Raw genomic sequence first — 22,448 nt, 5'->3', positions numbered from 1 at the left:
CTCCTCCTTTTCCTTTTTTCCGCAATTAATTTTCAACCCTAATTATTTGTAAAAGCTTCAATTTGAGAAAAAATATTGGACGATTTGAGTCCGACCCAGGTGATAGAAGGCTTGGGAAAACTTAACTTTTGTTGAAGATTTAATTGTCTAGGGTAGTTGCAGGGAAATGTGAACTTGTTGCTGTCGTCGTCTACGAAATTGACACCACCACCACCATCTCCCCCCTCCAACTCCATCTTTATCACCTCCCTGCCTTTACCATTAACTCGTTGATAACACACAAATTATCCTCAAAAACCATTAAGAGAATAAGTGGTCATTGTCGATAAAAATTATTTCCATAAGAAAAATATTCCTTTCTTGGACTTTTGCTCCTTCATAGTTCCTCATTGGAGGTATTCTCATTATTTTTTTCATCAGGTGCATGAGAAATTTTATCACACAGTGAAAATATATGTTCAAAATATTCAGCATTTATTATCTCAATTAAAATAATTCAATCAAGCACATCACTCTTTAAGACAAGAAATCTATATACAACACTATATTCAACATATCCAATAAGCATACCATCAACAGTCTTAGAACCTATTTTTCTCTTTTTAGGTTCAGGCAAAAGAACTTTAGCAAGCACCCCCACACTTTTAAAATATTTCAAATTAGGTTTATAACCTTTCCACAATTCATAAGGATTTTTACCAGTTCTTTTATGAGAAATTCTATTTTGTAATTGACATGCAGATAATATAGCTTCACCCCACAAATTATCAGGAGCATTAGAACTAATTAATATGGAATACATCATTTCTTTCAAAGTTCTATTTTTCCTTTCAGCTACTCCATTAGACTCAAGTAAATAAGGCGGGGTTACTTCATGAATAATTCCTTCATTTTCACATAAAATATTTAAAGATACATATTTTTCATCACTATCACATCGAATTCCTTTGATTTTTCTTTTAAGTTGATTTTCAATCTCAGTCTTATAGGCTATAAAAGCATCAAATGCATTATTTTTATATCTAAGTAAATACAAGTTGGTAAATATGCAAAAATCATTAAAAAGGTCACACAATTTATTTTTATCAAATCTAGTCATAATTTGTTTTAAATCACTCAAATCATTGTGGATCAAAGATAATAATTTAGTATCTCTAATTATTGAAAAATAAGGCTTTTTAGTAATTTTAGCTTCAACACATATTCCACATTTATCAAAATTATTTAAGTTTAAACCAGGTATTAAACCAAGAGATCGTATATTCTATATATATGAGACATTAACATGTCTGAATCTTGCATGCCATAAGAAATAGGATCAACCATATAAGCACAAGCAACACATTTTCACTGAAATTATCATAAATATTAAGCATAAATAAATCATAATTAAAAAATTCATTGCCCACAAAAATATTATTTCTAATCAATATGACCTCATTATCTTCATAAGAAACCTTCATTCCACCTTTTTTCTGATAATCCCACAGAAATCAAATTAATTTGTATACTAGGAACATGCATTACATCACTTAATACCAAAGTTTTACCCGATGTGAGTTTGAGAAGAACTTTTTATTTTCCAAGAACTTTAGTTGTCCTTGAGTTACCAAAATAAATAATTTCTTCTCCTTTCTCCACAAATTATTTTGTTTATACAAATGTGTCTTGTAGAACCAGAGTCTATCATCCAGTTTCTCACTTTGGTCTTAATTTTTTTATCTGAAATGACAGCAATAGCCATATCATCCGTTTAAGCGAAATTTATTTTTAGCTTAGCGGGATTGTCATTTCTATTTAATATTTTTTGCATTGAGGTGTATTTTCCATGAAGGTTTTATTATTAGCATTGAACTTGTAACTATGCCTATTTACATACCTGTAAAAATTTTTACCATAAACCTCTGGCAGAATGACTTGAACAGTAGCAGTCAGGGTAGCACCAACATCAGTATTGTCAATAGTTTTAGGACACATATAATTTGCCATAGTTTCTTAGATTGTTGAGGACAATTAAATATCACAAAAATAATAATATGATATAACTTATTATTTAACAAAATATTAAGCCCAAAAATTAGATAGATATAATTATAATAATATTTTAAGTAGTACACAATTAATACTTGAGTCGTGTTGGGAACTATCCTAAGAAACTATTTCAGCAGTGTGAAATGTTTCTTCGGGATTAAACAAGTCTTCTCTATTTAAATAGAGGGTACAAGAATCAACAAATTAATTAATTAACATCAGCAAGTTATTTAGAGAAAAATAAAAGACCAACACAAAACATGTTACTGAGATTAGAAAGGTCTAAAATGGAAAAGAGGAGAAAACGAAAGGAGATTTCGAAAGAGAGACATAAAACAATATATAGAATGTCTTAATTTTTACTCACCATTTGTTGAGAAAATCGGAGGCTATTTATAAGGAAATGACAACCAAGAAAATAAGACAAGTGTCAAGACACTTGTTCTTAAAATAATCAATTAAGTGCCCGCACTTTTATTAGCCACTTCTTCAAAGAATACAAACTTCTCAACTACACCACTTAATAATAGTTTTTGAAATATATTTTTATATTTCATTTTAAATAATAAAAAATGGCTTACACAAATTACAACACCAAGCAACAATCTATTACAACTAAACAAATTTAAAAACTAATTTCTCAAATGAAATTCTTAGCCATCACTCCCTGGAAACATCACCATTTTTTAAAACACTCAAATTATTCTCAAAAACCATTAAGAGAATAAGTGGTCGTTGTCAATAAAAATACCCAACTAAGAGTCAGGGTCGAATTCCACAAAGAGTGATTAAATGTAAGGAATCCTATCAAGAAATTGAGATTCTAAATCAATTCATTTGTAGTGATGAAGAATAAAGGGTGGATGATTCCACCAAATTTACTAAAACGGGTTTTGGTATCAAGAGTCACTTCAAACAATTAGGAAACAATCTAGGGGTACGGGGGATTGGAATTGATGTCACATAGGGATAATTATGTTGCTCAATAATGCTAAACAATCATGGATAGGCTAGGTCATCATCAATGACACTAATTTTCTTTCGATCTCATAGAATCTCCTTTCGGTCTCATCTCTGTGAATTACAAATCAGCTCATTACCTTACGAAATCTCTCTTTCAAATAGATAAGGGTAAATAGATCCGATCCATAATTTATCTTTCAAGAAAATCATGAGCATCAAACCTAAATTGCATGCATTAGAGCCCGTTTGGATAGGCTGAAAAAAGTAGCTTTTAAGTCAAAAATAAAAGTCAAACTTATAATGACTTTGAAGTAAAAGAATAAAAAGCAGGGGAGTCCTACTTTTGATTTTTTAACCTTCTTAAGTCATTTAAAACTTATTTTAAGTTATTTTAACTTTGCCAAACATTTTCAAAAGCTAAAATAACTTCAAGTATGTTTGAGCAACTTTAAAGCCAATCCAAACAAGCTCTTAGACTAATTACCCACTCGAATTGATCTCTTTTGAGCATCAATCAGAGAACGAAACTCGGATCAAGTTTGTAACCTTAACCCATGAATTAACTCCATGATAATTAGTCTTAATCCATGAATGAAAAATAATAAAACAGAGTAAAACACAATACCCACTACATTAAATCAACACTCGACCCCATAATTGCAACCCTAGAGTTGGGGTTTTAGCCATACACCACAAAATGTAATGAAATTATACCTATCATGAGAGAAACCATGGGTGTGATGAAATTAAGCAATTATAATCAACAAAACTTTGATTTCAACTTCAAATTGTCAATCCAAGAGTGAATGTTAAAACCCCAAATCTAAGAATATTTCTCTCAAACTCATACATAGTTAGGAACTAAATTCTATTTTAAAATTTTATACATTTTCTCTCTCCTTTGGTCTATTTATAATTTTCCAAAATTTGGCCTAAATTTACTCCATGATCAATTCGGCGACGTTAGTCAGGCTCGTCAAGAAGGTTCAACAGATCGTCGTCTGTTCCTTAGCTTACTTTTCTCTAGCTTCAAGCTTCAGGTGTTTGAACCTCAGTCGGCAAACTCGTTCAATTCTGCCTTTTACATTCGGTGGATCATCTAGTATCACATTTTCGCCTTCATATTTCATCCAAGTCATGTGACCTTCGGCGATGGTAATTTAGTTCGCCTATGTGTTTCAGCAAATTACCAATTCGCTCGTTAGCTCATCGACTTGCCATGAACATCTTCAATTGTGAGCACTGACACTTTAGGTGAGGTCAGGCCATTTGGGTGATCCGCCCTTCTGGTTAGGCGACTACCAGTATGGAGTTTACACTTCTTTCCCTGTTTTTGGCCATTTTTTCAAGTATTCATCCTTGCCTTGTCCCTTAGCCTTCATATCTGCAAATCATCAAAATATCATCAAAATAGGACATAATTAGACATTGAGAAAACTAATTTTTGAACTAAAAAGACCTCAAATGAGTGTAAATCTATCACTCATCACTCGTCTACCTCATCCACCTACTCAAAGTTGCATATATAAAAATCATTACTTTTGTCTTCTTCTACACCCACCAAAAAATCGATTAACAAAAATTTAACCTCCAAAATATTTCATTTCTTGTCGGAGAATTAAATGCAAAGTTCATATAACACCCCGTATCTATAAACTAGTTTGAAAGTTGAAAAAGTTGTAGAAAAATTATTGGCGCCAGCTTAGACAAGACTACCTACGGTCCGTAGATGGTGGTTGTGGGAACTTAGTTGGAAAAGTTGAAAATGTGAAGTCCCTGAAGAGTTCCTATGGACCAATAGGACGGTCCGTAAAAGTTTATACAACCTGTAGAAAGTGGTTGTAGAAGAGATCCAAACTTAGAGAAATTTTAATAAGTTACAAATTATACGAATGGGTCTACTAACCATATGAAGTCCTAGGGTCCATAGCCTAGTATTTCGTGGAATTTGATCCAAAAGTTGAGCCCTACTTTATTTTCTACCATTTGACATTACAGTCCATGGAAGGACCTACAGACCGTAGACAACCGTTCGTAGAAAGTGCTTAGACTTGAAGGATTTTTTGAACCAAGGGGGTTCTACGAGAGGGCCTTACAGGCTGCAGAAGGTTCCACAACCCATATGAAAGGGTCCGTAGAAAATGATTTAGAAGTTGGTCTCCAGTAGTGGGACCTACGAGGGGATAGTACGGTTCGTAGAAGTTCTTACGGACAGTAAAAAACCCTTCTCGTGGCCGATCCTATTAATTTAATTGGGATTATTTCAGTCTCTTTTTCCATCTCTTCTAAGTCTAAATTCTTACGTTTTTACACCCTATTAAGGTATTTTCAGTATATTTCACCCCTAACACTCTCATAAATGCTCCCAAAACTTAGATCAAATATCCAAGAGGAGAAAGCTAGGGTTTTCAAGCGTCTTCTTCAAGTTCTTCAAAGTTTCTCCAAGAATATTGTTCTTCCAGGTATGTAAGGCTATTCATAGTGTTAGACTAAGTTCGTCCGCATGCCCTACATCTAAATTTAGTAAGAAAAATGAATTCTATGGTGGTACCCTAAGTTCTATGATTCTAAACTATATTTCATTCCTTATTCTAATTTTTGAATTCATGGTTATTGAGATTATACTTTGTGCATTCTGAGTTTGAATCATTGTTGATGGTTATCTTATTAGATGAACCCTATTATATTGAGAATTTTGAGAATCTTTGTATAACCATTTCTAGACATTGATTTTTAAACTAAAGTGAGTGCAAGCACTTTTAAAGTATCTTTGAGAAAAGTTTTAAGGAAACTTTAATGATCCCAAACGTATTGTTTTTACATTTAGAAAGAATGCATTATTTCTCGAAAAGTATGAAGTCAGAAGTATTTCAGACAATAAAGTAAAATTCAGTTATCCCTTAAAGAGGGTTCTTTGAGTATTATCTCGACTCAGTGAGTATTTTATATGAGCATACCTATCTATATTTTTGTCATTGCCCAAAAATGGATGTGATGACACTTATTTTATCCCACCAAGATAAGTTAGCCTAAAACCCAAATAATATGATAAACGCAAAAGTAAAGCGAGATTAAAAGTCTAATACTATAAAATAAAACGGAAATTCATAATCAACTTAAATATATCCCCAAAACCTGGTTGTCTCGTGTACTAACCTCTAATGTATTACAATAGATTTAAAAGAAATAAATATGTCTCAAATGATGTTGTCTCTAAAGTGGAACAAGATCATAAATAGGAGTGAAAAGGTCTACTAAGATGACAATCATCTACCTCACAAATCTCCATAAGAAGCCTCAGATTAGATGAAAGAGTATCACGAAGATCCCCGATCGCAACCTACACAATTGTAAAAACAAGGGGTGACTATCAAACCACATGGTACTCAACAATAGAACTCCTGAACACAAGTTAAGAATATAGAATATGGGTACTCCTACCACCCTAATTGAACCTCCACAACTACAACCTGCATAAAACCAATCCAACCTAACAGTTCAGAATTTCAATAGAATGTAGCTCAATAACAACACTCCGACAATTTCAGATCAACAATACACAAAATAAAGTCATCAATCACAAGTTCCACAGAAAGGCACTCACAAGTTCACAAATGATAAAGATATGCAATGCAATGAAATGTAATGCCAGGTATGGTGATACGGGTCTAACCTAGTGATACACACCTATTGTCTCTCAATGCGGGACTCATGGGGACATATCTATCCATGCATCCGTTGTGGCGTGCGACAAGACCCTCGATAATATAATCCATTGCGACGTGCGACACGTCCCTCGATAATAGAATCCATTGCGGTGTGCGACACGTCCCTCGATAATAGAATCCATTGTGGAATGCGACATGTCCCTCGAATCATACCATTTGTCACGGCGCACGACACGTCCCTTGAAATGATACATCCTCTTTAATTTCTTATTCTTCCTCAATTCACATAACACTTTTCACAACCATGTCTCAGAACCAATGCAAATGACATATTCACACAAATAATGAGGAGATGACCATTTCCATAACAATACACAGTTCACAACAATGCAATCGTGACACAACATCATCAATGAATCAGTAAGCCTTTCAAACGATTCTCAACACATCACACATCAATAATTAATTATATTGTCTTTTATTACCCATTTTTCATCATTATAATTATTCAATATGGACAAGTCAACCCATCACCAAGTCTCATTACTCCCCAACACATACCACAAGGAAATACACAATTCTATACACTTAACAAGAGTTGATAAATCCACTTGCCTCAATTAAAAAATAATTCACTCTGAGACTTGAGCCTTCCCCTTTTGTTGGGATTCTGAATCAATGCAATATATTCAAATAAATAACCACAATAAGATTCTGAAACTAACAACACTCATATTACTATATGTTGAGTGTTAAATCTATAATCAAGTTCTTAAATCTTGATGCCAATTAACATGTCAACTCTCGTATTCCGAAGTTCCAAGTCTAGGTGTAAGTTTCAATTTCTCTGATATCATAAATATAATAATATTCATATAAAATAATACACCTAATATTTAATTATCTATCTCAATATAGAAAAAACTTAATTTATATTGTGAAAATCGAAGGAAATTTTTATAACAAAAATTAAGAACACGCCTGGTAAATTTACTACGAACAGCCTGAAAGAAACTTAACTTCTTTGTAATCTATTACACACACACACACACACACACACACACATATATATATATATATATATATATATACTTTATTAAAACTTATTACCCAATTATTTAATTTGTGGGGCTTTCTTTATCTTACACCTTTTCTTTTCCTTTGCAGGCGATGTTGCTGGAAGATTCTTCCCATCATTAGGCAATGATTGCTTGTCCCCACCAAATTGTCATTAATTGCTTGTATTAACTCTATTGTTCTATTTTCCCACACATTAATAATATAGTATAATAGTGATATAACTTCATCCACGTTTCACAAATATATAAATTTGGGCGAGATTATACCTGAGGCGCTCGATCATCCTTTGGTTGTCGTACAAGTTCTCGTTAATTATTATTTCTTTTGTATGAAAGGGAAATTATGACCCTAAAATATAAAACCTATTAACCCTCATTTATTTTTATACATAGGTCTAGTGGTAGGGTATTAAATAAAGGAAAACTTACATAAATATACTATATTAAAAAAAATATTTATCATTTATAGCAATAACATTTTTTGTCACTTGATCACTTTTAATTCATTTATAATACAATTTTAATACATATTGCAAAGAACAATTTATTATTCACATATAATATAAGTTTTATTGATGGATAATAAATTTATCACACATTTTAATACATTTATAATACAATGTGTCAATTTCTTACCAAACATGCATAATATATTTTGAAAAAACAGTTATAATACATATATTTGCATACATAATTCACTTTTAATACATATTGCAGATTTAACATAGTATATCTATGTATCGCTATAAATGGTAATAAAGAAAAGTATCGCTAAAATTAGTAATTATTTATTAAAAGGTACCCATCCAAGTAATTTTTCCATTAATAAATTATGGACTTGGTCCATTAACCACCAACTAAATTAATTAATTATTTAATAAATTACCCATCAATTAAAATACTGTAGTTATTTAATAGTTCAAATTTTTAGATCAACTTCACCGACTGATCAGAAATAACTCGGGCAACTATTGGGATGGGTAAAACGATAACTTTATAAAAATTTCTAAAAATGACATTTCGGGTCATTACATTATTTACCACTAAAAATCATGTTCGTCCACGAACATAAGGAAGAAGAAGGAAGAATAACCAACGTTACCAAAAGCCAGAGGTATGATCTTCTAGAGTCGATGTTCATCTCTCCAAATGATCTCATCTTGAAGACCATTCCATCAGGATCAACTATTAATAACTGAACTTTCGAATCAAACTTTGGCAAATCTACAAATTAGGAGTGATTACCAAGTCACAGACTAAGAACTCAATCAGAACCAAAACTCTCTTAACCATAACACAACCATCCAAATGAATATTTTCTCACATAACCATGATAAAATTCTGAATCATTACTGGTTACAACCATAAGTGAACTTGAACCAACCACTACACACTTATAATGCACAAACCATCACAGATCTTATCAATATTTCATTCTCACAACATAATCTTTTCACGAGTTTAAGTTATAAAATTTTATCTTTAGACATCGGGTACTCAACACGGGAGAGTCAAACTTATCTAATTCAAAGAACAAAATGATCAATTAACCACCTAGCGAGCGATACACCCAAGCATACAGAACCTCTAACAACACCGTCAGAGCACTAGATCAATAGTTGTGATTATAGACAGCTCTTAAGAACGACAGAACTAGACATGATGGTCCCCACATTCAACTACACATAACCGAAATGTGACCTCGATGACTAGATGAATATTAAGATTGTCAGACAACTGTAAATACCTATGAGAGCTCTTCTATAAATTCTCATAAGCAAGATAATACATGTAGAACCACTGGAATATTTCAACTACTCTAAGACAACAACACCAAATATGTCATACCTAAAATAACCAAGTGTGCCCAAGCATCCTACTCTACCAAGAGGACATCGCAGGATCGGTACACCCGATCCACCACTAGGGATCCGCCCATAGAAGTGAAAACATGCATGTGCATAGGAAGTGAATCATACTCCAAATCATGTCTAGGAAAAAAAAGTTAGTCACATAAGAATGTATGGAACCAAGGATGAATACATTAAATTCTCCCTCCAGAGAGCCCATATCAAACATTTCCATTTAGTTGACTCCATCTCGTTGATTTTTTTAGCTACCTACAATCCACCGGTCTGGTCCCCATTATGATTGTACCCACACTCTTCACATTATTCCATTGAAGCCTACACTCTCAATACAAAAAAAAATATCATAACCATTTCGGTCATTTGCCTTACTATCAAATTGTTACTAGTATCAAAGTCTTCTTAGCAAACACATTATCGCCTCCAAAATTTCCAAACTATGGCTTCCTCTCTTTCCAAATTTCATGACTTATACGGGTCCCACCTAATGCTGATAGCATTAATTCCAAATATGATAGTACCTTTCCATCGAGCTAGACCTATTAAGTCACGCCCACAGTCAACTCCACACGAACTTTCACATACCATATTTCAACTACCATTCAAAACTATCACAACTCTTGCTAAAACTCAGAGAAATCCTTGGTCACTCTAATAATTCAGTATATTATATGCTCGTAACCTCTATTCACAAATGTCTATGTAACGCTTCATAGTAGTCTATGTAGTCCCATCAATAAAGTAGTTTCAATCCCCTAAAAGTCATCAATTATCATGTAAAATTGTAGGTCCATCTTGTAGTGCAACTATAAGTCACCTACCATAATTCAAATAATCTAGCCCCACATAACAATAGAAAATCTTCCACATATCTCTGTGTGTCACCCAAATCAAAACTCAATCTTCATAAAAGAATATGATAAACCTTAGTACATCTATAACAAACCAGTTCACATCTCATAGTCAAATCTGAATTCAAAGGCAAAAATTCATACAACCTTCAACTCCAAACCAAAGGTCTATATGAGAGGTCTTATTCCTTCATCTTTTTTAAATTATTTCCATAACACAATTCCAAATACCTTGAACTCTTCAATATACTTGACTCTTGTTCCTTTCGTTGACTCGCTTACCAATCTTATCCTTTGACCAACAACCCATAACATTTTACCTTATACGATCGATCATTTCCTACCTTATCAATCTATACCTTAACAAAATATACTACTACAAACATAGACTTACAATGAAAGACTTGAATTTGAATTCCAACTGTACTAGTTACCAAACTCGAAACCACATAAGAACTTACAACCGTACTCGAGTAGAACGTTTGTAGGTTTCTTTCTCAAATATTGTCCAACAATTTTTTAACCCATATGAATGACACGTAACATTATCACCTTAACCAGAGGAAAAGAGACGGAATCATGTGTCGCTAAACCTAATTCTCCACTCCCTCTAAAGATGCATCTTTGTCCCTTACAATCAGAGAAAATATCATTGTTCTCACATCCTTCCAGAATCTAAACTACATCCTACCAATTATTTCCATTTATGACTCTAGCTCATTTCAATTCTATTTGAGCAGTGTCTCAACATCTCTTACAACTTTCCATACGACTACGCTACTCACCAAATAGTACCAAACCACAACTTTAGATACTCGTAAGTCATTATTACCAACTCACTCCATTTAATCAAAAGTTCTCATCATATAGTTACATCTTGGTCATAATCCACCACGAACTCTTACTATTGTTATGCTCAGTAGTAACTGTCATCATTTTGAAGTTAACCTTATTATCGACATGACACCTTAAACCCAGTTATACCAACCAAATTTGAAGGACTAACCCTATTTTATACGCATTTTCTTACTAAAGTCCTCAATTGCCTTCACACAAGTATACTCGTTGGAACTTCCTTTACCCATAATTTGTGCCACGACCTAGGGGTACCCCCTAGATGTAACATGGCGTATAGAACCCCGAAGGACTATATACAAGCCACTTAGTTCTCATAACATAAACAATAGAATAATAAGAGTAAAAACACAATTCAGGTCTAAAAATTTCATAAAAGAAAGCGGAAGTCTAGACACTTAGTCTCAACATAGCCATCTATTACAATGTTTGAATGAAATAGGGCCTGGCCATACAACATGCCCAGAAAGGGAAATACATGAAATGAAACTACAACATGAGAAAAAGTCATCCTCGAACAATGAGGACTCACCAACAAGCTCAAAAGAAACTCAAGTCCAAGCTCTAGCCACTAGAATGATCACCTCGAGAATCGGACCCTACACTTGGGGAAAATGTAGAAAAGTAGGCGTTAGTACAAAAATGCACTAAGTATGATAGTCATGCATAAAAACATTGAAGACATGTAAAAAGGGACATTTCATTTGAAAGCATGCAATTTACCAAGTTCGAGCATCATAATGAAGATAGTGAAAAGCATAAGTCATAAACATAATCAATACATACATCATCATAACATAAGAGAATTCATGAATAACCTCAAAGCATACTTGTGCAATGTATGGATAAAACCCCATAAATCTCACCCATTCTAAGTAACCCTCATTAGGCCATCATTCATATTCATCATCTTTAAGACCTTGAAAACTCATATAAAAGATCCTTGAGTAACCATAGTTCATAATTCATATTTCTTGTTATTGTTGTTATGGAAATAAGCCTTAACTGACATGATACCATGTGATCTATACATGAACCCTGGTGTTACCCACACCGAAAAGGGGTGTCCTACTTGCCTAAGGTAGAACCATACTCTTAGCTTAGGTGGATCCACTAGCTAAATATCCTACGGGGGCATGTAGTTTATGGGACAAGGAGATTGCTTCTAAAAACCCGAACTCAACTAGCTTAAAAGGTCTCCATCTCATGATACATACTTTGGGAACCCGGACTCAACTAGTGTAAAAGGATCCCATTTGGAAGTCGGACTCAACTAGTGTAAAAGCTTCCATCTCATATTCAATATCCACTCAGTGCTAAGCATTGATTCCAACACAGTACATACTAAGTCTTGACTTAAGTTCATATTCATGGGAGAATGTTTTGACACTCAATCTATGCTTAATTCATAAGATAGCTCTTTAGATCATGCGTAAGAATAACCTTTCACCGTCCATGTCTACATATAGATTCAATAGGTGAGAAAGCCTTTCAACATTAGAATCTTCATATTGTGAGAAAAACTTTTCACATCATATCATATTCATGCATAAGTGTGTATATAAGAATACTCATTCAAGAACACAACACTACATCATAATCATAGACACTTCACTCTCAAAGTGTTCTTAAAGCATATACATAAACTTCATAAAAACATACATAATATCATATCTTGCACTTTTAAGGGTCAAAGCCCATATCAATCAACACATCTAGAATTCACTACATTAGACATGGATATCATTATAATTCAAGTAACTCAATCACTACATGCATAATCTCATAACATTCTTCTTTCATCAACAACCCACATTACAAGATCACAATTGGGAAATATGGGAATTTCATGGGTTCTTGGGGATTACTACGTATATAGACACCATAAGAAATCATCAATTCATACATAATATATCATAGTTAAAACATTAGAATCAATTTTGAAAGGAACCCATGACTTTGGAATCAAACCCTAAATTTTAGGGATTTCTATCTTTGAAATTGGGATTTTGAAGGGACTCCATGGATGAATTATATCCATGGATGAAGAGCTACCATACCTTAACAACAAAGCCCTATGAATTTGGTGTGAAAACCTTGCTCCTTGAACCCTAGCTCCAACTTCCTTCTTCTTCTTCTTTGAGTTTTCTAGAGAGAGAATTTTTTTTAGATGAGTTTTGGGTTTTCTTTTGGGATTTGGGAGAGTGACTTAATTGGGGAATTTTTGGGGGTTAAAATGCTTATACAGGTGGTTTAGATGTAGGAAAAATGACATCACTTCAACTTAATTAAAATCGGAAAAGACCCTTAAGTCCTCACTTAACCGTCCCAAAGGCCCCTCCCACGAGACCTCACCGACGGATTGTGGATGGACCTACGGTCCGTCCTGGTGAACCGTGGATGGCGGTATAAGGCTTGAATTTCAGGGCTTCGACCCACGACTACCTACCACGGACCGTGGACCCATCCACGTGGTGTGGGTCCTGGTCTCGTGGTTCACTGCCTCAGGTAGTCTCCAATGGTCCTCACCTACGGACTCACCCACGTGGCGTGGACCCAACCATGGCCCGTGGGTTGCCTTTATGGGTGATACCTGGAGGTTTTGGAAAACTGCTACACTTTTCTATTTCGGGTACGGGGAGTTACATCCATGACTCTAACCCTCACATTAAGCTCTAGTTTAGCCTACTAATTTCGGGGTGTTACAATTTGTCATTTTGATATCGATCCAGTCTCTTGGAGCTTACAATAAAATCACCACTCTTCAATTAGAATCCTCGTAATAGACTTCACAACCTAAACACATTAATACCGTACCAAAGATCCACCACTAAAATATTCCTTATAAATAAGGCTTAACCCAAGCGTCTGCAGTAACAAACTAGTTGGTTTCTCATATGTGAATGCAACATCGAATCTCATTATACGAGCATGTGATACAACTGATAACTCTTTAAGTAGTTATTATTCGCACTTGACAATCAACGTATCCGTTTCCATATACAACTAGTACCATATCATGAAAGTCCGTTAGATCCACCACTAAAACACATCATACCCCTCAAGAAGATTGTACTCAAATAGCCTACGCATTTCTGCACATTAAGTAACTACAATACACTACCAAATCAGTTTGGTCTCTCGTCCAAAACAATATGCATCCCTTCGTAGATCAGGTCGATAACAGGAGTAACACACTCCATAACTCTAAACAAGTAAGAATCGATACAATTATAGTAGTCGTATCATGACCCTCTTTGATATACACTTAATAAATAAATCGTAGTAGATATTTTGACCTCAATTGGCGCAACATCATCCTCATCATTCGCTAAGCAACCCATACATGTTATCATAACTTTACGAACTATATTTTCCAAAGTTACTGTGTTCGTTATCTAACCATCCCTTTAATCATTCCACTTCCAATTGTCGAACCACTCTAGATATTGCCTATACCATACAAGTACTATTCTCTATGCTAGGGTAACTAGCCTGAAAAGATATAACACGTTCATGAAGCCCCTCAAATCATTGTTAAACCTCATTATTTAAATATTCTAAAAAAGAATCATCGAGTCATCACTTTACTTAGCCCCTTCAAATTGTTGAACATTCCGAATCTAACCACACATCTTTTTCAGAAGTCTATCACTTCCACCTTATAAACACAATTCAATATCCATTAGTTTTTATTCCTTTTATTTCTTTTCTCCAAGCAGTCGTACATATACATACCTACTGTTAACCTCTACTTACTAACCAATTGGAATCATCCAATTGTTAAAGTTCAACAAATTTACCAACAAAATATTTCTTAAGCAAAAAACCTTACCTTAAGCACCACGATCTTCTGCTCTCTAACGCGTTCTCTTGTTTTTCTTTTTGATTTCTCTCAATTATAATCTAAAAACTGTTAAACTCCTTTTAAGTTATATCAACATATGTGCCAAGTTGCCTTTGCTTTACCATTTGGTGAAGGGACAAATAATCAAGCTGAAGTGCAGGCTACCTGTTATGGATTAAACTGGTGCATACAACATGGTTACACTAATATCATTTTAGAAGTTGACTCGGAATTACTAACTAAGTGGTTCTTGCAGGTTTCTAATCCTCTTTGGAGGATACACAGATACATACGGGAATTGCAGCTGCTTGCTAACCAATGTGTGTTTTTTCAATGTGTTCATATTTACAGGGAGACCAATAGCACAACAGATTTTTTGGCAAAACATAGCCATAAACAAGATATTGTACAGAATTACTATACTCATTATCAATTTCCCCATGCAGTAAAAGGTAGCTATATGATGGAGAAACTGGGAGTACAAAATTTCAGAAGAACGAAGCTGAAAAGGATCAAACAACCACCTTGAATATCTGAAGCTACTTTCACGCAGCCAAGGGAAGTCAATACTCACGAACAAGATATAAATAAGCTCCTCTATATACCAAAAGTATACCAAATATACTTATTATAGTCATTTAACTGATTTAGTACAGTGACTTATTTTATGAGATACATTCTAGTCCATTTACTATGTCTTATCTAAGTATAGTAATTTGAGTAGAGTTAGTTTCATTTCTTCGTGTAAGGGGAGAGTCTCCCTTATTTATGTATTATTAGTAATTTTGTATTAAGAGAGGAATCCTCTCTAGGTGCTTAGTTTATTATTACATCTTATTGTATCGGGTTGAGTCGACTTACCTTAGTAGGTAGGTTGATTCTTGACCCACCATAGGATTGGAGGTAAGGTTTATGTCCCCCTCCTTGTATATTTTTGTTGTCATATATGATAAGGCCTGGGGGTGCTGCTCAGCCCCTGACCCCCTCAAGGGTCGTTAAATAAATTTAAAAAAAAACATATGTGCCAAGTAGTATATGGTATTAAATAAGTTATAGACTTGGTCCATTAACCACATATTAAAATTAATTAATTAATTAAAATTTACTTGCTAATTAATTAACTATAGCTAAACAAATAGTTTAAAATTTTCAAACTAACTTCCTCCACTAATTCAAAATAACTCGGGGTAACTATCGAGAGGGGTAAAATTGTAACCTTGCGACTATTTCTAGAATTGACCTTTCGGGTCATTATAATTTTGGGAGTAGTAGTGAGCACCAATTTGATGTAAGAGTTAAGATAACTCAAACTCCATAACTTGTGCCGCCAGCGTAGATAGGATCGTACCGTAATTCAGGTGACTCTTCACCCAGCCTCGTTGAGGGCTTGTTAGTGGATCCATATGTTAAAGTTATGTTCTATACTCCGACAAGGTATAAAGCGACTCTGGTAATATGGATAAGACATTGTATCAACACGAGGCTCGTCATAGTGATGGTTGTCAGTTAGAGAAAATCTCCATTAAAGTAAAGTATATATCTATAATTCAGTGTTTGCTATCATTGCATCTTTTACTGTGAAGCTTAAATATTTTTTACCTTATGTTCATGCTTTACTTTAGTTGAGTTATTTTCAGTCCTTCAGTTCAATTATTTGATTCATTTAGCCTTATTACATACTGTACATTCCATGTACTGATGTCATTCGACTTGCATCATTTCATGATGCAGATACATGTATTCAGGATCATCAACATGTGCTTCGTTGAGATCGCACCATCCACTCGTCAGCTTTTAGTGAGGTCTCTTTGCTTTCGGGGGACTCCAATTTTATTTCTTAATAGTAGTAGTATTTTGAGGTGTCGTGGGTCTTATCCCGACATCTATCTTAGGCAGTAGGGGCTCCATGGACAAGCAGAGTTAGAGAGTCTTTTAGTGCTCCTTTTTAAGATGTTATGCTAAACTTTAATTATATTATTCAACATTTTCAAACAGATTTGAGATTTAGTAATTGTTTTAAATATTTTATTTAGTTTTAAGCTTATGCTTGCTTGAATTAGTCTTTCTCTAAGTTGTCAGCCAGACCAAGAGTTTGCTTGAGAACCAACAATGATTTTCGAGTGTCAGTCACGTCCAGGGTTTAGGCTCGGAGCATGACAGTTCAGTCTTCTACAAAAAATAAGTTCAGTCTAAACCCTCCTTAATACGTAAAGTGATTGGATTTATAATCAAAAGTTTTTAAAAAATGTGTTTTTTCAAAGAATTAAAAGCATTGTCTTGTAAAGACACAAAATCCTTTTTAAAAAAGAAAAAAATTTGATGGGTGATTTAGATTAAGGATTAATCCGTTTAAAAAAAAGAATTAACTAGTAGATGCAGGGGCGGAGCCACATTGTATTAAGGGGTAACCCCCTTCGATGGAAAATTAGATTATTTATACATGATTAAATAATATTTTATGTATATATAATAGATGTCGAACCTCCTTCGGCTACTTCATGTGTCTATTTCTATAGATTTTGAACCCCCTTATTGAAAATCTTGACTCCGTCACTGAGTAGATGAACTTCAAAATGGAAAGCTGGAAAAACCTTCAAACTCCAATCATGACAAAATTTAGATCCGAAAATAGATAGATAATGAGAAAGAGAGAGAAAATAATAGAAAAAGAACAAACAATGAAAAAGAAAAATTACTTAACCCACTCTCCTTAAAGAGAGTGAAATGCTTTTTTTTTTGTGTCAACTCAACACTTAAGGAGCTACTTATTCCATTTTAAAGTAGTCCAAGGAGGTAATAAGATCCCCGTAAAATATAAGTGTGTAATTGGAAATCTAGTAATACATTGAGGGGTCATCTGACTATTTTCTCATTTAATTACTATACCTCTTGGAGACCTTTATCTCACAAAAAATCCTTTTATTTCTATTTATTTAGTTGAATGATTTATCCGTTAAATGAGATAATTTTAATTTTTTGTTCTTTAAATAGGCTGGTTTATAAATTTTGTGTTCAAAAATTGAATTTATACTTAGCGGAGCACAAATTCTTTAAGGATGCAAAATAAAATCCATGCGATATAATAATGTGATAATATAAACTTATGTCATGCGAAATAATTATTTATCCTCATAAATTAATTTATACTTAGCGGGACATAAATTCTTTAAAAGTATGGGATATAATTTGGGTATATTATGTTGCACAATATAAAGTTAAAAAGTTGTTTGTGTTTGGGGAAAAAAATGAAAGCCAGCCCAAAATAGGAGCGAAGGTGCAAATTAGCCTTTCCCGTTGGCATTTATTTCTTGGTGTACACCCAAAGTTGCCTGTCGTCTTTCTAATAAGCCTCAGCTCTCAAGCAAAGAAGCCAAGGAAACCCCACATCTTCACTTCAATTTCTTTCCCTGTAGCCATGTCTCAGGTACTTACTTTCATAATTCATCCTCTCTGCGTATGTTTGATTCAAATCTTATCACGCTGCATCATTAATCTGCTATTGTTATAACATATTGGATTTTTGAATTGTTGAACACAGTGAATTTTACACCCCCTTTTTTTTGTTTTTTGCTTTCTTTACCCTATTTTGGTAGGTTTGAGGATTGTTTTCTTTGGGGGATTGATTTAGGTTCTTTTACATTTTTCATTTTTTGGTTAACAATAACGCTAATACATATATGCTCACTCTCTTCAGGCAGAGAAAGTTGTACTGACTGCAAAAGAAGGTATGTCTTTTCACTCTTCTCCTTCTCCCCTGTTATATTTTAGTCTAGTATTATATATGCATCTATGATGTTGCTCATGAGCAATTTTAAAATTTTCAAAGGAGAATTTTTTTTCTATATACAATATGTTGCACTACAACTTGTGATGCTTAATATGAGCAATTGCTGGGTATTAAGATCATTTTTTTCAGACTTTTCCCAATCAGTAGACGTGGTATGTTCGTACAATGGTGTTTGGAGCAAGAGAGGTCTAATGGGATGAAATATGTAATTTGAAGTAGGTAGATGATGATGTCATTAGTTTTCTAAAGTTCGACCTGACTTGCATGATTTGGAATTTCAAGAATTAATTTGGTCAAGGTGAATTGTACTAATGTTGAAAGCAGTAACACCAAAACCGGCTAGTAAAGAAGCAACCATGTTAAACCATTATGTTTATTTTGCTCCGTAGATTTCAAGAAAACTTTTGTGGTACTGATGCTAACTGACGAAAGGCACATAGACGAACTTGGCTGATGCCTGATTGTACCTTTCAAAGCAAAGGCCAGCCTAGTGGGGAGCATGTCTCATCCCGAAGATATGTAATTCTGTCATTTTTCTATGATGGAATTTGATATATTGAACTGAATTCCAGATTGACTTGTAAAGAAATCTAATTACAGCCTTATGTTATTGGCTAAGTTGTGTGGACTCTTCGTTTCGATGCCGCACCCGTGTCGGATTCTCCAAAAATACACTAGTTTTAGAGAATCTGACACACACCCATTGATATTTTTGAAGAGTCCGAGCAACATAGGTTATTGGTATATCATATCATGTTAGTGAATGAAGGAAGTCCTAGGTTCGTTAGATACTTGAGTCCAGGAGTAAATTTTTGCATATGCAAACTTAATCAAGATACAACAACCACAAACCCAATGTAATCCTACAAGTGGGATTTGGAAAGGGTAGTGTCTATGCAGACCTTACCCCTGCCTTGAGAAGGTAGAGAAGTTGACCCTCGGCACAAAACAAGATAAACAAAAGGTCACTAATGATACAACATAGCTTTTATAATTTGTTCCTTTAGCTTGATTGCATCATTTCTCATCTGGATCCTATCATTGTTTTGTAGTTGTCATCTGGATTTGTGCATTGTTTTCTCACCACCTGGAATTATCATTTTTCTGTTTTTAAGACTCACATTTTGTTTTACCTTCTACAAAATACGCAATGGTATTGCATGTTGAATCTACAAAGTTGCCTTTGTGCCATATTTTTGTTTAAAAAGAATGGTGAATAACAGAGCATAAAGTTGTAACATTATTTTATGGTTTGTATTTTCTCTTTTTCCAGATGAGAAGTCTGGGTCTTCTGAGAGTAAAAAGTCTTCTGAGTCTGCCTCCATGGAAGCACAAACAGGAGAGACGAGGAAAACCCCTGCAGCTGGAGCTGGGCTTCAAAATCCCTTTGATTTCTCAGCCATGACTGGACTATTAAATGTACATATCTGTCACTATACAAAATAAGAGTTCTCTTTGTCACATTTGATAATAGATTAATCTCAGTGATTTCTATCTTGCTGGCCATTGTGAAGAAAAAACATCAATGGTATCTTTTTCAGTTTCTTTCTCTCAAGTAATAGGATATCCTATCAAAAAAAGATGCTGGTGGGAAAGTAATAAAATAGAATCTAACCAATAGTTATTTTGGTTGAAGTTTGAGACATGAAATTGTGAACAATTTGTGCACCACTGCTGCTGCTCTAAAAAAAGATAAAAAGCCCGTGGCAATGACATCAATATTTGGCGATCTAAACAGTTAGTGAAATTTTATTTATATAGTATAACCTACAATGCATTTATCAGAATTCGATTAATAAATGTTCTGCTGCTTGGTTTCTTGACATGTTCATTTGTATTTCTTGTATCTTATTTTATTTTCAAATAACATGGCTAATGTAGGATCCAAGTATTAAAGAACTAGCTGAGCAGATCACAAAAGATCCTTCATTTAATCAGATGGCTGAGCAGCTTCAGAAGACCTTTCAGGGTGCTGCTGTGGAAGATAGTATCCCCAACTTTGATAGCCAACAATATTTCTCTACAATGCAACAGGTTATGCAAAATCCTCAATTTATGACCATGGCTGAACAACTTGGTAGTGCATTAATGCAGGTATCTTTAGTTTCATGTTGTATTAGCACTGGATTTCGTAGTACAGAAAGATTCAACTTTGTGTTATTGATGTTCATTTTTGTATGTATCAGGATCCATCCATGTCTAGCATTCTTGAGAATTTGACAAAGTCATCACAGAAAGACCAACTTGAAGAACGAATGACATGTATCAAAGAAGATCCATCACTGAAACCAATTCTTGAAGAGATTGAAAGTGGCGGTCCAGCTGCAATGATGAGGTTATATGTGCTCCCACTTGACATTATTAGTGGCATTCACTTTTGCTTAACCTAATGTAGTTTAGAACATACATGTGATAAGTATAAGGCTTGGGATCGTATCAAAGATGACACTAGTGGCTAAGTTACGAGACTTATCCTACTTGGGATATTTGATATTTCAGATTGAGATCTACAATTTTTCCTTGTCGAGTCACGAGTGTGTCTTTTGAAATGAATATGGACCATGATCTAATGATATTTCACAGGATAAGTTGTTCTGCTTAAGAGTATTAAGTTAAGGCCACGATGTTATAAAAAGTGTGGTGTGTCCTCATATTGAGCATAAACGATTATTTGAAATTAAAGTTAGTATCTTTACTGGAGCTCACAATATGTTATGAATCTTTTATGACTGCCGACGGTATCAACTGGCATTAGTATCTTTACTGGAGCTCACAACATGTTATGAATCTTTTATGACTGCTGACGGTATCAACTAGTCAATGCCAGTACTCGTTAAAGTATCTCATCTTATGTTTTCTCTAGAGCAGGTAAGTTTTGGTTGCTACTTTTGATATATTTGTGTTGGAGAAACAAAATGAGTGAGATTAGAAGAAATGGATGTGAGCATGCAACAATATGTTTGTTCTTCGAAATTTATTTCATTCTGCTATTGTTCATTTGCAGCCCTTCTGAGCTTTAAAACATGTTGGACTTCTGGTGTCCCTAAAACATATTATGTGCGCTCCTGCAGCTCCATGTTCTCGCATATTGTTTACATCAGTTCTCTTCCTTAGATACATAGATTTACCTATTACTCTAGCTTACTAGGTTTTATGTTCTCTGCACTTTGGTCTTTGATCTTAACTATGTAGTATTCTTAACTTCTTGTGTTATGCTTTGATTGTTTCTATAACTGGAGGTATGATTTTCTTTTTTCTTTTTCAGGTATTGGAATGATCAAGATGTTTTAAAGAAGCTAGGTGAAGCAATGGGTTTTGCTGTTGCAGAGGAGGGTGCTACCTCTGCTGAAGTTTCTGGGCCAGATGAAACAGAAAAAGCAGATGAAGATGAATCTGTCGTACACCAGTGTGCCAGTGTGGGCGATGTGGAGGTGTGTTCTATCATTAAATTCCCCTCACCTCACATTAACCCGCCCCCCTTCCCCCCCCCCCCCCCCCC

General features: G+C 34.3%; 1 protein-coding gene across 1 annotated transcript in view; it reads left to right on the top strand.

Moving 5' to 3' along the window:
- Window positions 1–18,405: 18,405 nt before the first annotated feature.
- LOC102589953 (ankyrin repeat domain-containing protein 2B-like) overlaps window positions 18,406–22,448 on the top strand; it is a 7,266-nt gene continuing 3,223 nt past the window's right edge. Inside the window, exons 1-6 of the mRNA XM_006341757.1 lie at window positions 18,406–18,586; window positions 18,857–18,887; window positions 20,223–20,368; window positions 20,831–21,043; window positions 21,136–21,284; window positions 22,215–22,380. Of these exons, the coding sequence (XP_006341819.1) occupies window positions 18,578–18,586; window positions 18,857–18,887; window positions 20,223–20,368; window positions 20,831–21,043; window positions 21,136–21,284; window positions 22,215–22,380 (714 nt within the window). The 5' untranslated portion in view covers window positions 18,406–18,577. The remainder of the gene's footprint in view (window positions 18,587–18,856; window positions 18,888–20,222; window positions 20,369–20,830; window positions 21,044–21,135; window positions 21,285–22,214; window positions 22,381–22,448) is intronic.

The sequence above is a fragment of the Solanum tuberosum genome, unplaced genomic scaffold, assembly GCF_000226075.1.
Source record: "Solanum tuberosum cultivar DM 1-3 516 R44 unplaced genomic scaffold, SolTub_3.0 scf00028, whole genome shotgun sequence".
Lineage (NCBI taxonomy): Eukaryota > Viridiplantae > Streptophyta > Magnoliopsida > Solanales > Solanaceae > Solanum > Solanum tuberosum.
The sequence above is the reverse complement of the archived record's forward strand: the minus strand, read 5'-3'. Positions and strand labels throughout refer to the sequence as shown.